This window comes from Lynx canadensis, chromosome B4 (genome assembly GCF_007474595.2).
Source record: "Lynx canadensis isolate LIC74 chromosome B4, mLynCan4.pri.v2, whole genome shotgun sequence".
Lineage (NCBI taxonomy): Eukaryota > Metazoa > Chordata > Mammalia > Carnivora > Felidae > Lynx > Lynx canadensis.
Genome location: NC_044309.1, coordinates 48,003,279 through 48,020,539, shown reverse-complemented (window position 1 = coordinate 48,020,539; position 17,261 = coordinate 48,003,279). Strand labels below are relative to the sequence as shown.

At 38.6% G+C, this 17,261-nt stretch overlaps 1 protein-coding gene across 3 annotated transcripts in view; it reads left to right on the top strand.

Annotated features, from left to right (window-relative positions):
- Positions 1–1,725: 1,725 nt before the first annotated feature.
- LOC115518345 (histone H4) overlaps positions 1,726–17,261 on the top strand; it is a 41,041-nt gene continuing 25,505 nt past the window's right edge. Inside the window, exons 1-2 of one of the 3 annotated variants that reach the window (XM_030321796.1) lie at positions 1,726–2,886; positions 3,442–4,332. In XM_030321796.1, coding sequence (XP_030177656.1) covers positions 1,795–2,106 — 312 coding nt within the window. In that variant the 5' untranslated portion in view covers positions 1,726–1,794 and the 3' untranslated portion in view covers positions 2,107–2,886; positions 3,442–4,332. Of the gene's footprint in view, positions 2,887–3,441; positions 4,333–17,261 lie in introns of those variants that run through there. The other 2 variants (XM_032593914.1, XM_030321798.1) reach the window with 2 other exon arrangements.

Sequence of the window (17,261 nt, the reverse complement as noted above, 5' to 3'; positions counted from 1 at the left end):
ATCACATTTTTGCCTATTTCTGTATGTGTCCTTATTGCCTAGAACAATGATTAACCTATATATACATAGTAGACACTCAATAAATGTCTTTGAAGTTGAGAAGCAGTATACTGTTATGATTAAGTCATTCATTCTGAAGCCAAACTGCCTTGGTCCCAATCCTGGCTGTACAATTACCAGTTGATAAGCTCTGTAGGTATCCCAAAGTGTTTGAAGATTAAATATGTTAGTAAGCATCCAACAACTGCTAGATAAACTGAATAATGGACAAACCTCCGGTGCATTTATTAACATGTTCTTGATATGAGTTTTGTAAATTTTGCTTAAATTTTGCCTGTATTAAGGGAAACTTTTAACAATTATTATTTTGGATATGTTTTCCTTTTATTCTTGTCAGCAAGAGGATTTCTAACTTGAAAATGTTCTAACTTTGATTTTTTAGTCTTAATAAAATATAAGTTAATCAACCAATTTACCATAAGAATCCCGATCTCTTCAAGATCTGATAGACTTTTCTTTCTTCCTGTCAAGGATTAAAGTCATGTAGTACAATATGACTATTCAGGATTTTTTGCAGTCATACACACAGTATTCTGAGGACTCTTATCACTAACAATGAAAATGTGTTATGGAGATGGGTAAGGATGGGTAAATTATAAGCATTTATACCTATCGAAAAAATTGCTATAAAGCTTTTTTTAGAAAGTTAAAGACTGGGGACAGGGAGTACAATTCACTACAATATTCCTTCCTCCAGATGTTAAGTGCCTGGGAAAGAGTTATGAATCATCCTCTAAATACTGCTGCCTTTTATCAATAAAACCTTTTGGGAGGACAGAGAGTCCTGTATCCTAGAGCGGTGAAACTACTGAGAGTTTCATTTTGTTCAGGGATTCTCTTAAGAAAAAGATTGAAAGCCTCCTGATGAGCTATTTGCAATACAAATCACTCTTTAAAGCTACGATCATGGGCTCTATTATTTTAAGACCTCTGAATTTTAAAGTGGAAGATGTGAGAACCTAAAGTTTGAATGAAATAAGAAATGTACTTTATTTCAACTAAATAATCATAGAAATCGTTATTTGTTGAAAAGCAAAAGTGCGCGGGGTTGGGGAAGAGGGCAGAGGAGGCAGAATAATCTGTAAAGGGCGCACAAGCAGTGATAAGGCAAAGTCTGGGAGGAGTGAGGAGGGGATAAGATCTTTTTTGAAACAATTTTAATTCTTTGCGGGGGTCACAAAAGAGAAAAAAGTATTAAAAAATCTCCTCTGCCTCCCACTAGTGACTTGAAAAGATCCACAGATGAAAAGGTGTAAAGCTAATTGCTTTGAAATCTAACAAGATAGAATGCATTCCCGGCTACTATTTATTTTTCATATTAGTCTGGGAATGCTGTTAATAAAGTAAGCATTCCTAGAAAGCGCGCGAGAATGGGTATAGAGGGGACACGGGAGGGAGGAGGTGGGGAGAGGAAGCCAGCGCGCATAAATCTGGCCTATTTTTATTGAAGCGTTGAGAAAACGAAATACCAATGAGTCTTTCCTCAATTTTACAGTAAAAGTACCAAAAAGCTTTCCCAAGAAAGCAAACAACGAAAGTCAACTCCTTCTGCTCACAGCTCCCTCCCTCATTTTGGGAGGGTGGAAAAAAAAAAGTCCCTTCGCGCCTAGAGCTCCGCCCACTTGCTTGAGGTTTTCAAACAGGTCCGCCGCCAGGCAATATAAGGCTTGGTCTCCAGTGTCGTAACCCTTAGCTTCTTGCTCTTCGGCTTTCGGGTTTTTGCGTACTGAAAGGATGTCTGGTCGCGGGAAAGGCGGCAAAGGGCTGGGAAAAGGAGGCGCCAAGCGCCACCGGAAGGTCTTACGGGACAACATCCAGGGTATTACGAAGCCCGCCATCCGCCGGCTGGCCCGCCGAGGGGGTGTCAAGCGCATTTCGGGACTCATCTATGAGGAGACCCGGGGAGTGCTTAAAGTATTTCTGGAGAACGTGATCCGCGATGCAGTGACTTACACGGAGCACGCCAAGCGCAAGACCGTCACGGCAATGGACGTGGTGTACGCGTTGAAACGCCAGGGCCGCACGTTGTATGGCTTCGGTGGCTGAGCAGTCCCGGCGGCTTATCTCCACGTTTCTAAAGGCCCTTTTAAGGGCCCCCAGGACGTCAAGAAAAGAGCGAACACTTTGCATTTACTGTGTGAATGTGGAATCCAGACGCAGATCGGTGTGTTGGGTGAAATGCACCAGCCCGGTGTCCTGAAAGTACCTGTCCCGGAGGGTAGCTGCAGGTTGCAGGCGGCGGGCTTTGGGCTTCCGGGGGGAGGTGTGGGCGGTTAGTGCTTGCAGTAGGGGCCCAGCGCCGCTCGCATAGGATGTAGTCTGGGGAGTGCGGTACCGGGTGGAGACCTCGTTCTATGGTACACATACACACTGGGCTCCTGAGGTGACTTCGGGTTCCATTTGAGGGAAGGAGGCATCTCCACTGCAGAAAAAACACGTTTTAGATGTGGCGGTTGGCTTGTAAGCGGCTGAGGCCTCTGTCCCTGAGCCTATATACAGGATTCTATGCAAATTAGGGCTAGTTGGTGCTGCCTCCGATTGGGTCTGGGGACCACGCGTCAGAGGGGACGGGTTCTCGTCAGTGCGGCACGGTTGCCTGGCCCCTGTGAACGCGGAAGTGCAGATAGCGCGGAAAGTGCTAAGTGCGGTTCTAGTGTGGCACGCTGTAGTGCCGCCTTCTGTGAGTATTTTCTTTGCTGACGTTTGAGTAGGAGGTGACCCAATGCCGACGCTGAATAAAGGCGGCCAAGCGCGGGCGAAGTCGAAGGCGGGGCCAAGGCTCGCGGCCTCGGCCAGTGGCCAGCTGCAGTTAGCGGCATGGAGAGGGTGAGCATCCCGGCCCGAATGCCTGGCGGTGGTGCTCTGACCCCTGGCCATGGAGATTCAGGAGTTAGCCGGCAGTGCGGCCAGGGGTGCGGGGCGGCATCGTGCTGCTGTTCAGGAGGAGATAAGCCCTAGCTGTAGAGTAAAAGCCCTTTTCTGAGCCGTCGGCGGGGCTGTGGGTGGGAGATGGACGGAGGCCCGCGTTCTGATAAATTCGGTGGAAATGGTGGGGGCGAGGTAGCTGTGTAATCGCGAGTCCTGCCCACTGATTCCGCGGTGTGGCCTGGAAACCCGGAGCAAGGGGCGGCCTGTTTGAGGGCGCTTTCCCCAGGCGACTGTAGGATCAGGACCCTGGGGACCGGTCTTTGTGCTGGCCGGCAGGGGCCGCCAGTGGGGCGAGGCGGGAACGGAGCTCACTTGGAAACATTTCTAGTATTCTCCAAGCGGAATCTGGCATTATACCAATTATTGGGGATCAGGCGCTTTGGAACACTTTGTGTCCCATTACTGCGTTTGATTCCCCAGCAAACTTATGAAGTATTTATTGCTGTTTTACAGATGAGGAAACTGATAATGGGGGAGTACGAATTGGAGGCAAGAATTGAACCCAACCCTGTTAGATCTTGCACCCTTCGGCCTTACCTTTATATGACACTGCTTCTGCCATGGAGGCCTCTTGGCCCTATTTGCTGATATTTCACTTCTAAGTATTTTCCCCTACTCCATAAAGATTGAAGTGTGTTCGTGATTCTGGTATTAATTAAATTTCTAGGGTACTGAGACAGTCCCAGAAGCTCAACTTTCTGTAATGCAAATGAAAAAACCGAGTTACTTAAAAGAAACAGCAAAGTCTGGCACACTTTGGTGCCTCTGTATTTGTTGACCGTGGAAGGGTGAATGTAAGTAGGTGGTAGATAGATAATGTACCTATTAGATCTCCAATTTAACATGAATCAAATATTAGGGTGAAGATTAGGACCCCAGTGGGTCATGGATATAAGTATTTGTATGGCAGTTCAATATATCTATTCCTTAAGTATTTAGCTTACTAGGAATTGCTTAATTTTTTTTTTTTTTTTTTTTTTTTTTTTTTTTTTTTTTTTGCTTGTATTTTTGGTGATGGCCTTATTTCTTCCTAACTGCCTAATAGAATTCACGTTCTGCCTTGGAACATAGCTATTTTTGCTCATGTCTTATGCTCTTTATAAAATATAACCAAATTATTGGAGCACAGGAAATCTTTATATTTGTCTGTATGAGTCCTATGGTAGTACTAGCGGTCCTAAAGTAATCATGTTTTCCAAACCCAAACTGGGTCACATGATTTGAGAATACAACAAAGTATCTGAAATTGGAACTGAGATTTTTCTGAAGTTGACTAATAAAATGCCTTACTGCAGGGGCCTCTGGGTGGCTCAGTTAAGCTGCCAACTTCCGCTCAGGTCATGATCTCACAGTTCATGAGTTTGAGCCCCGCATCGGGCTCTGTGCTGACAGCTCAGAGCCTGGAGCCTGCTTCGGATTCTGTGTCTCCCTCTCTCTCTCTCTCTCTCCCTCTCCCCTGGCTCACACACTCTCTTTCCCTCTCAAAAGTAAATAAAACATTAAAAAATTAAAATGCCTACTACAAATGTTTGTTAAAGAACTTAAAACTTCTCTGTAATGCCTCCCTTAAATGTGAACGGGATGCTGTTGAAATTAGCAAAGTGATCTCTTCTGATCTTTGAACATTTAATGCCTCCTTTGTTCCAAATGCTGTTAAGTTTTGAAGATTCAGAGATAAATAAGCACGTGTCTGCTATCAAGAAGCTTCTATTTTCTTAGTAGACATCGGGAGGGTGGTACACGTGTGGTTTACTCTAATAGAGGGGCATGAATGAGGTGCTGTTGGTGCACAGAACAAATTTTGTCAGGTGTAGGGCTGTCTTCAAAGGTCAGATGGTATAGAAGGGAATGCACACCAAGCTTAGGGAACAAATGTCATGAACAAAGGTCACAGTAGTTCCCAGGCCTGGTGTATTGGGGACCTCCTACTGTTGGATATTTCATTGGTCCTGTGTAGTAATCTCTGTGTATTTGTTTAACTGTATTGATAATATTAATTAGAATGTACACTTAAATAGCACTTTATACATTTCAGAAAGCTTTCATATAGGGAGGCAACCTGATAAGTACGAAAAACCCTGGACAGGAAATTGGGTCTTAGATGGTAATTGTGATCTTGTTGCCAAATATCAGTGTGACATTTGATTATTTGGCTTCTCAAGGCTTTGTCTCCTCTTATGCAGGAGTAATACTCAGCCCAGACACACGAGTGTGGAGACAAGCTGACTGTTGTGCCTGGTTTCCCTTCTGATCAGCCAGTGACTATTACCCGTAACCATTTGTTAAATACTTTAAATATCACTCAATTTCTAAGCTCTCTTTTTTGTTCTGGAAACCTTTCATTTTTCATGCATCTAATGTTATCATAGCTATTATTGCTAGTATTCTACATTTAGAAACACTTATTTCCAAGTCTTTTATTTGTAAGCACAAATAAGTAAGCACAAATATGTGTATAAGTAAGAATTTAAAAGTGGGATATAAAACTACATAGAGCACAATATTGATATAGTAAAACACTACAATTAATCTTTTCCTTTACCAACATGTTAACAGTAGTTATTAATGAGTAGAGGTTTATGATTATTTTAATTTTCATCTTTAGATATTGCTGTATTTTCTGAGTTTTCTACAAGTATAAATTAATAATGAAATCAATATTTTTAAGTATTTTACTTTGAAATGAATTTTCACAAGCATGATATGACCAGAGGATTAATGGGAAGGTTATATAGTGCATATGGAAAGGATACATATACACATGCACATGTGTATGTGTATATTACAAGTGGGAAGAATGTATCATTGACACTACTCTACTATATATGATATTATCTATAGGTTATATATACCTTCCCAAAATAGCTTTGTCTGTATCTCTTACATTTCACATGTAAGGGGTAAGGGTGTAAAGGGATTTCATTTCCTCAATTAGACCTGCCAACTGTTTCTTTGAAAGAAGAGTCCCTGATTTATAGTGGGAGACCCAGAAGGGAGATAAGGATTCTATAGGTAACCATTAACATTTAAATTCTTCCAGGGAATAGTCTTGCTTAAATATTTGATGAAATACGATTTTTGCCGTGGTTTCTAAATTCAGTGATCAGAGAAAGAAAGTAATTTGGTTACATTCCAGGTTGTGGCCCAGAGGTAATAACTGCTGCCATCCCTTCTCTCAGCTTTACCATCTGTGTCCATTCTCTTTTCTCTTGCTTAGGTGGCTGCAGGCAAAACAGTCTAGTGCCTGTGGATGTGTCTGTCCAGAATAGGAGATTAGTTCTCTTCATTCAGTCTCCCCTAAGGAAGGAGGAGAAAAGAGCTGTCAAATGCCTCTCTGGACTGATAACTCATAGCTGTGATTATCCTTATCTTCCCACGGAAGCAGCGGCTCATGGCGGTGGAACTGATTCTGCCTCCTTTTAGTAAGCCTGGAAAGGCAATGTCTGATTGCAATTCTGTCTTTAGAATTTGAGGTACATGATGCCTCTTTATCCGCAGCTTGGACCCTAGTTATGAATTCTGGGACAACAAAAGAAGATTCACCCAACATCTGACATCCTCATAAATACTATAATCCACAGATAATTTCCGTTCATAATATGTGTATCTTTAAATATTTTCCATTGTCTATTCTTATGTCTATATTGGCGGTATCTCTCCCATCCCAGTTTGTGTTTGGAATTGTTTGATGAACCCCGTATACATATTTATGTCTATGTGGAGGTTCTTGAAGGATCCTGGGTAACTGCTCCATTTCCCACCCTCAAATGTAACTGGTTTATTGAATATTCTCAACTCAGGAGACAAATGTGAAAACTTCATCCATTCTCTATCAGATCTCTCCTTTAACCTCATGATATCTTGAAAAGATTCCATTACGTTTTGGTCACTGTCTCAGTTATTAAAAGTCAAATCTACTTAAAGTTTCAATCTCTTATTCAGTATAAAAAACTTTTCCTTCCTCCATGGCTGACTAGCTCTAAGCTCAATAGATGTGGAGTGGGGAGAGGATGGTTTGTACTTTCACTTCCCACTATAAAACCTGGAATCCAGAGGGGCCCCTTGTCATGAGCCTAGAGCAACGGGAAAATTTCAGGAAGCATCATGCCACATGTAGTAGCTTTGGGTAAGTCCCTTAACAAATCTGAGTTTCATTTTCCACATCTATAACATGGCAATAACAGCTCTCAGGATTTTATGATGGTTAAAAGGGATAATATAGGCAATATATGGCAGGTTGCCTGACACTTATTATACGTTTACTAAATGTTGGATGTTACCATTATGATGATAAACATCTACTCATTCCCCATCCCTTAACCAATGACTTGTGTCCTTTTAGGCCTGACCTTGTTTGGAAGTTCTGATTAGCTTATGAGGGACTGAAAGTAAAATTTGTTCCTCTCTGACACCTTTTTGATTCCTCTTTAATTTTCCCTAATCCACTGTAGAAGTATTTATTTCATTTTGGACCTCTTTATATTTTCAAAGCAAAATCTATTATTTCATCTATTCCTTAAAACACCTCTTTAAGGCTAGTGTGCAAGTGTCACTCTTGTTTTTTGTAGTTTGGCAGACTCATGTCCCTTGAATAATTATTCAAATTGCTATAGCCAGTTAGTGGTAACATTATGCCTAAAACCCAGGCTGCATGACCTCTGCTTCCCAAAAGATATAATTGCCACATATTTATACTGGTGTCCCATATACTTCTATGTTTGTAATTAGATGTTTCCACTCTGTAAATGTTGATGGGACATACTCAAATTAGGTCAGGAATGTAATTGTATACTGGTGTTTGATAAGAATTCTAGGAGTCAGTGATAATGTATAGATAGTATAATGACCTCATAATGTTATGTGGTTTGAAGATTAGTCATTATAAAAGTTGAAGCCCTTCTGAGTTTTGAACAGCATGAGTTCATTGTTAATAAATTATGCCTAACCCTTTTACTGTAACAAATTTAAAGACAGTATTAAGAAAAACTAGCAATCTTGCTCCTGGCGAACAATTTCATTTTTCATCAGTACCTTTGTGATGATAATTTTAAGTGTCAACTTGATAGGGTCAAGAAATTTGACCAAATGTTATTTTGGATGTTTCTGTGAGGATGATTTTTTTGTGGATGAGATTAGCATTTAAATCAGTAGACTTTGCCCTAATGGGGCAATCAGTTGAAGGTCTAATAGAACAAAGACTGCCTGAATTCTGCCAGCAGACAGGTCTTTGAGCTTGAACTGCAACATCAGACCTTCTGAGTCTCCAGTCTGCTGGCCGACCCTTAGATTTTGAACTGGCCAGCCTGCATAATCATGTAAGTCAGTGTCTAAAATAAATTTCTCTCTCTCTCTCTAATTTATAATATAATATAAATAAATATAAATATATAAATTTATGATATTACATTATAAAATTATACTTATAAATTATACTTATAAATTATTATACTTATAAATTATACTTATAAATTATAATAGTAATATATATTTATAATATATAAATTTCATAATATATAATTTTTACATATAACCTCTCTCTCTCTCTCTCTCTATATATATATGGATAGACAAAACTTGTCTTTGTATATGCGTATGTGTGTGTGTGTGGTGTGTGTGTATGTGTATACATATATTCTATGGGTTCTGTTCCTCTGGAGAATCTTGACTAATACAACTTAATATGTTGTCATATTTACACATGTTTTACTATGAGTTAGCATACTATTTTGCATTTTTCTTCTTCTCTTAACTTATACCTATATGTAAAGTTACATGGGTAAATAACGATATCTGTAAATTACCTTAATCTATGTACAAATGTTTTTCTCCACTGTCTTTTTCTCTTTACCCTAAATATGTATTATTATATATATGATATATATGATAAATATATATATTATATAAATATATATTATATATAAATATATATATATATATATATATATATATTTCTCCATCTCCTTTGTCCTCAACCTGACTTCCCTCTAAACCTAACCTTGGATCTTTTCCTGCACTTAAATGCCAAGTGTTCTGAGATACAGTCTATATTGATTGCTTCTACTTCTTCAAATCACTACTTAACCAAATTTAAAAACCTTCACCCTCACACTATACTGAAACTACTCTTAGGTTATCAATCAGCTAATTATAAAATCCAATTTTGTAACTTTTTTTCTTATTATAAAAGCAGTGCTTATTTAATAGGGAAACAATAGGATATAGAGAAAAAGCAAAGGAAACACATTAATTTTTTAAAGGAAACACATTTTTAAAAACTCTCCTGAGTCCTGCCTTCAGAGGTCATTACTGTCAACGTTTTAGTTTATATTATAGTATTATGTGCAAATATTATATTCACATGTAACTGTATTATATTGGGGGTACATTTAAACATTTATAAACAATCAGAAAATCAGGATGATAGCATATATATTAGTTTAATATTGCTTTTTAAACTTGTCAACATATCAAGAATATTTTCCATTAACTGTTTTTCCACATGACTTTTATTAGATGTTGTACAAAACACACCATGATTTATTTAACCAATTTCTCACCATTTGACATTTTGTTGTTTCCTTTGGGAGCTATTATAAATAATGCTGCAAAAAATATTGTTGCACATAAATCCTATGAACATATCTGATTATTTACTTAAATATATTCCTAGAGGTAGAATTTCTAGGTGAAGGAAAAATGCATGACTTTTGAAATATGTGGCTCCCTGCCATGGCGAAATACTACACCCCTTTGAAACTCTCCCATATCTAAATGGGAGATTTAGAAGTGCCCATTTCTCCACACTCTTATCAACCCTGAATAGTATCATATTTTTAGAACTACCATTGTTTCATATGAAAAATGGTATTCTGCTTTTTCATCTGAAAAAGATGCAAAATATGTCTCGGTAAGTATTTGTTGGATAATAAATGAATTATTATGGAAAGGTGGACTACTTGTTCAGATATCAATAGGTCATTGGATTTTCTTTTTGTGAATTTCGGTGTTTGTTGTCTACCCTTTCATTTCCAATATGAATGTTAGTGTTTTTTGAATCCGCTTTAAAGAATCATTTTACATATTAGAAATATGATCACTGGTATACAATTTTTTCATCTATATTTTCCAATTTCTCCTTTTCCTTTTATTTTAATTTTTTAAATGTTTATTTATTTTGAGAGAGAGAGCGAGAGAGAGAGAGTGAGAGCACAACAGGGGAGGGACAGAGACAGAGACAGAGCATCCCAAGCAGGCTTCAAATGTCAGTGCAGAGCTCAATCTCATGAATTGTGAGGTCATGACCTAAGCTGAAATCAAGAGCGGACACACACTGACTGAGCCACCTAAGCACCCCTTTATTTTAGTTTTGAAGAAAACCAAAATTTGAACATACTTATAGACTTAAAATTACACAGTTTTTAACTAAAAGCCATAGACCTAACATGATATTGAGTTATGTGAACTATAATAAAATAAATATTGGTTAGTGTTTTGACCTCAGAATTCAATAAAATTTGCCCCTCCAAATAGCAAAATTATGTGTTTGATTGAGTAGGTGTGTGGGTCTTAGAACCATTTAATCTTGCAAAGTGATAAAGGGAAAGGTGGAACATTTCAGGGAGTCACATCAAAAATCTTATTTTTCCATGTGGCTATGTAATCGTGACGAAAGAAGAGTAGGTGTGCCTGAGAAAGCAGGGGAATGGAATGCTTTGGTTTGCTTTGCCTGTAGCATTTGCACAGTTAACAATTGTCTTTTTCTGGAAACATGAGGGTCTTTTGTCTTTCACAACCATGGTAGTATTCTCCACTTTTGTGCAATCTCTTTTATTATCTTTATTTCCTTGCTCATCTTTTCAAATGCTAGTGTTTTTCAACATTCCATCCATCTTGTCTTCTTTTATCTGGTTTAAATGGGTAATATTATTCACAAGTGCACTTTCCAAATTAGCACATTATTTTCTTCCTCCAAACTGCCCCTTATGATAAATTATAACTGTGAATAACATTTTCTATTACAAATGTTGATACTGACCAAATCCAAAACATTTAGAGGCTTATTAATGCAATACAAAATAATTCCTTACTATTACGATAGTCCAATGAGGACGGGTATCCTTGATCAGAAGAAAGCATTCTTTCCTGACTAGATTCAGGTGTGTATGTATGTATGCTTCATTTTTAGTCGAGTGAAGCTGTAGGAAAATCAAAAATGTTCTTTAACACTGATCTGTCTTCTCACCTAAGTAAAACAGAACTTAATGGGATGTGGCTAAATAATGAAGAATAATACTTGTGCATATTGACTCAAGAAATTTCTTCTAGGGGCACCTGAATGGTGCAGTTGGTTGAGAGACCAACTCTTGGTTTCATCTCAGGTCATGATCTCCTGGTTCCTGAGATCAAGCCCTGCCCCAGACTCTGTGCTGATGGCACCGAGCCTGCTCTCTCTCTCTCTCTGCCCTTCCCCTGCTCGTGTTCTCTCTCTCTCTCTTTGAGATAAATAAACTTTAAATAAATAAATATTTAAAAAATAAGAAATTTCCTCTAAAACAAAGAGGTGTTTGTTCATGGGCAGATTGTTTATGGGAAATCTTAAAAGAGGACTTGTGGCTTATCAGTGGAGTCAATGGAGGTACTACAGCCATACAATTTTGGGGGGTAATGCCATGAAATCTGCAGAGGTCTAGGATGAGGCTGTTCAATATAGTACGATTAAAGCTTTGTGTTTTTTTTTTTTTTTTTTTTTAAATTTTTTTTCAACGTTTTTATTTATTTTTGGGACAGAGAGAGACAGAGCATGAATGGGGGAGGGGCAGAGAGAGAGGGAGACACAGAATCGGAAACAGGCTCCAGGCTCCGAGCCATCAGCCCAGAGCCTGACGCGGGGCTCGAACTCACGGACCGCGAGATCGTGACCTGGCTGAAGTCGGACGCTTAACCGACTGCGCCACCCAGGCGCCCCTAAAGCTTTGTTTTTTATGAGAGGCTTACTGAAAAATCAAAAAGCAAACTTGAAGGCATGATGATACAGGTTATATGACCACTCTATAATTTACCAAATTTATATTCCACTAGGGAATTCATCCCTGCCATTCCCAACACGCCTAAGTACTTAATCCTTTGGAATATTTAAAGACAGAACTGATAGAATATCAAAAAGAAACCTTTAATGTATATCTATCTAAAATAAATTATTTAAAAAACTGTGGGGAGACTTATGATTATTGTTGGGAAAATAGTTCCTGATAATGAAATAATGCCATTGTTATGATGTTTCATTGCCATATACCACTGCCGGAAACTGCACTGCAGTGTTCAGGTCTGGGAAAATCCCAGGTACTGACTCAGAGGAAGAGAAGAAGGGGTGGGGCTATCATTCTTGCAATGCATTATAATTTACACGCTGTGATTGTGCATTTCATGTGTGGCAAGCATGATCTTAGACTCCAGGGAAACAAAGTCACGGGTCTCAGTGTCTGTAACATTATATATTATAAAAATGAGTACTTACTAAACTGTTTTATAAATATGACTCCAGAAATATGAAAAAAGTACAGCTATTCAGAAGCACAAAGAATAATAAATTTTGCTGGGAAGAGTGAGGAAAAGTATTCTAGAGGATATGTACTCTGTCTCCAATCTAGTCTCCAATGGTGGGACCTGAGCGACTGGACTAGTACAGGAAAAGACTATATCATGACGGTTAAGAAATTTGGGTTTTCAGCTGAAATAATTTGCAAGTTATTTAGGAATAATCAGAGAGGGTCCTCTACTCAAATGTGTATTTTAAATTTTTTTTTCAACGTTTATTTATTTTTGGGACAGAGAGAGACAGAGCATGAACGGGGGAGGGGCAGAGAAAGAGGGAGACACAGAATCGGAAACAGGCTCCAGGCTCTGAGTCATCAGCCCAGAGCCCAACGCGGGGCTCGAACTCACGGACCGCGAGATCGTGACCTGGCTGAAGTCAGACGCTTAACCAACTGCGCCACCCAGGCGCCCCTCAAATGTGTATTTTAAAAAGATCCTTTGGGAAGCAATCACAAGTGAATTTGAGAGTGTCAAGTTGGGAGGTTACTGCAGTAAATATGATGTCATCACCCAAGAGAAAGGTTAAGAACCAGGGAAGAAAATGGATGCGAAAGGGTAAATTAATGCCACATTAACAAGCTAGATTTGACTGGACCTGGTGATAGGTAAAGGTGGTGAAGAGATGGTAGAGGGATTCTCACACTTGACAGGGCACCCCTGGTGGTACCATTCACAAGGTGAAGTGGGTGGGGCAAAGGCAGGAGAGCAGATTAGACAAGGGCTGAGGGCCTCGAGGATGAGTTCACTTGATAGCAGACAGTCCCCAGACTCCTGATGCACAGTCATCAACGAGGGGCTGAAAAGGGAAGACAGGGACTACGACATACGGATGTATTTGAGGACATTCATTTTCTGCTTTGTGATGCTTCTCTCATGAATAATTTTTTTTTAATATATGAAATTTATTGTCAAATTGGTTTCCATACAGCACCCAGTGCTCATCCCAAAAGATGCCCTTTTCAGTACCCATCACCTACCCTCCCCTCCCTCCCACCCCCCATCAACCCTCAGTTTGTTCTCAGTTTTTAAGAGTCTCTTATGCTTTGGCTCTCTCTCATGAATAATTTTAAACTGAAATGGCCTGATAACTATCCACATTTTATTTATTTTTTTTTTAATTTTTTTTCAACGTTTATTTATTTTTGGGACAGAGAGAGACAGAGCATGAACGGGGGAGGGGCAGAGAGAGGGAGACAGAATCGGAAACAGGCTCCAGGCTCCGAGCCATCAGCCCAGAGCCTGACGCGGGGCTCGAACTCACGGACCACGAGATCGTGACCTGGCCGAAGTCGGACGCTCAACCGACTGCGCCACCCAGGCGCCCCACTATCCACATTTTAAATAGCATCTAAGGAGACTTATCAAAGAACAGTTGTAACTTTTGTATGTATTTGGACGTGTTTCAATGTATTTGCCAAACAATTTTACTGCTTCTAGTATATACCACGTGAGCCAGGTTTTTGGTCAGTTGTCTGTAAGTTTTTAGTAAAATAAAATATATATTGATTGATTGTATCAAATCTTGGAAAATAATATAAAATATGTCAATAACTTTAAGTGATCATGGTAATAACATACAGTTTTTCACATTTTACTAAAAATAAAAATTACTTTATTCAAAAGTTAAAACATCATCACTTAAATTGTATCTTTCATGTATTTTTTTTGTTCCTTAGTACTTTGTTCATTGAATAGAATATGGCAAACTTCTTTTCTATTTTCTTTTCTTCCTCTGTTATTTTTAATATTTCAATGATAGTTTTTACACAGTCTATCATCTTTTTCCAGTTCTTTCAGAGATTTTGATCCAAGTTTTAAGTATTCTCTCTGTGTCAAGGCCTTTTGCTACTTAATAAACTCCTTTAATATGTATGAGCCATCAACACTTGACCTTTAAATAAATCCTCAAAAGTATCATTTATAGACAAGGCAGAAGTACAAAAGTTAGAGATCATTTCATGGTGTGAAATAATCACATTATATTGCATATCTTAGCTTATGGCTACCTTTATATATCTTGTAATATCTGGAAGAAAAGTCTCCAAGCCTGAGAAAGCTGTCAGTGGTCCTTTCTTGACTGACTATAACAAGGGCTTGACTGAACACAGCAGGAAGTGGATCTGTGGAGGATGGTGGACTTGCATGTGGCCTCCACTGTGGACTCTATGGCCATCACCAACCAACAGTTTGGTGCTCTGACTAGAAAGAAGGATAAGAAGGATCTATGGTTCTGGTTGGTGCCTCATCTGATGATGGTGGCAAGTGGAATCCCAGACAATGATAGCAGAATCTAATCTTTCAGAAAAAAAAATCCATTTTTATCTCTATTATATATGTGATCTCTACTATCTATGTTATCTCTATTATAACAGATTTAGATAACTTGAACAGTCTTCAATAATTTAAGAAAAAGTATGTATTTAATCTCATTAGTATTCACCTGCCTTGTTATAGTGTTGATATTCTATGCAATTAATGTTACTATTATTACTCCATTAATTTCAGTCTGTTTGCTAGCTATTTTCTAGAAGTCCTCATGCAAGTTACAATTTAGTTGGAAAGACAGAAAAAAAACCACGTTACCAAACATAAATATATACAATTGTGATAAATGTTATGAAGGAGATAAGGGATGTGATAAAGACTATTTCCTGGTGGACTTAGGGAGCTAACTTAGAGTGGTTAGGGACTTCTCATGGATATAGCAGTTAAGCCTAGTGCTAAAGAACAGAAATGAGACGTAAAGGGAAAGAATGTGGCACATCTAAGAAAGAGTGGAAGCTGGTGTGGCTAAGCTGCCACGAAGGAGGGAGAGAGTGGGACAGGATGAGGCTGGAGAGGGTGGCACACCAGCTCCAAAAAGATTGGGGGTTTTCTTGTAAGTGTAATTGAAAATCAATAAAAGATTTTAATCTAGAAAGCGCATGTTCCATTTTACCCTTTATAAAGATAGCTGTACCGTATAGAGAACAAAGCATAGCTGAAATGCATCCAAAGTACTACTTAGAGGAAAATTTATAGGCTGAAATATTTATACATAAGTTTCTTCATGAGAAAAAAGAGTGACAATTAATGAGCTAAGTATTCAACTTAAAATATTAGGAAAAATGGAGTTAATCCAAAGAAAGTATAATAAAAGATTTTTTAATTTTAACTTCAATGTAGTTAACATACAGTGCAAAATTAGTTTCAGGTGTACAATATAGTGATTCAACACTTCCATACAACACATGATGCTCATCACAAGTGCCTTTCTTAACCCCCATTACCTATTTCACCTCCCCTCCCCATCTCCCTTCTAATAACCATCAGTTTGTTCTCTATAGTTAACAGTTTGTTTTTTGGTTTGTCTCTTTTTTTTTCTTTGTTTCTATTGTTTCTTTTTTAAAAAAAAATTTAATGTTTATTTATTTTTTTAAATATAATTTGTTGTCAAATTGGCTAACATACAGTCTGTAAAGTGTGCTCTTGGTTTTGGGGGTGGATTCCTGTGGTTCATCACTTACATACAACACCCGGTGCTCATCCCAGCAAGTGCTCTCCTCAATGCCCATCACCCATTTTCCCCTCTCCACCCCCCCCCCCATCAGCCCTCAGTTTGTTCTCTGTATTTAAGAGTCTCTTATGGTTTGCCTCCCTCCCTCTCTGTTTGTAACTATTTTTTTTACCCTTACCTTCCCCCATGGTCTTCTGGTAAGTTTCTTAAGATCCACGTAGGAGTGAAAACATGTGATATCTGTCTTTCTCTGACTGACTTATTTAGTTAGCATAATACCTTCCAGTCCATCCACATTGCTGCAAATGGCATGATTTCATTCTTTCTCATTGCCAAGTAGTATTCCATTGTATATATAAACCACATCTTTATCCATTCATCAGTTGATGGACATTTAGCCTTTTTCCATAATTTGGCTATTGTTGAAAGTGCTGCTATAAACATTGGGGTACATATGCTCCTATGAATCAGCACTCCTGTATCCTTTGGATAAATTCCTAGTAGTACTATTACTGGGTCGTAGGGTAGTTCTAGTTTTAATTTTTTGAGGAACCTCACACTGTTTTCCAGAACTGCTGCACAAGTTTGAATTCCTACCAACAGTGCTAGAGGGTTCCGTTTCTCCACATCCTCACCAGCATCTGTTTTCCTGAGTTGTTAATTTTAGCCACTCTGACCTGTGTGAGGTGGTATCTCAGTGTGGTTTTGATTTGTATTTCCCTGATGATGAGTAATGTTGAGCATCTTTTCATGTGTCTGTTGGCCATCTGGATGTCTTCTTTGGAAAAGTTTCTATTCATGTCTTCTGCCCATTTCTTCACTGGATTATTTGTTTTTTCAGGTGTTGATTCTTTATAGATTTTGGATACTAACCCTTTATCCAATATGTCACTTGCAAATATCTTTTCCCATTCCATGTTGCTTTTTAGTTTTGTTGATTGTTTCCTTTGCAGTGCAGAAGCTTTTTATCTTGATGAGGTCCCAGTAGTTCACTTTTGCTTTTAATTCCCTTGCCTTGGGAGATGTGTCAAGCAAGAAATTGCTGCAGCTGAGGTCAAAGAGGTTGTTGCCTGCTTCCTGCTCTAGGGTTTTGATAGTTTCCTGTCTCACATTTAGGTCTTTCATCTATTTTGAGTTTATTTTTGTGAATGGTGTAAGAAAGTGGTCTAGTTTCATTCTTCTG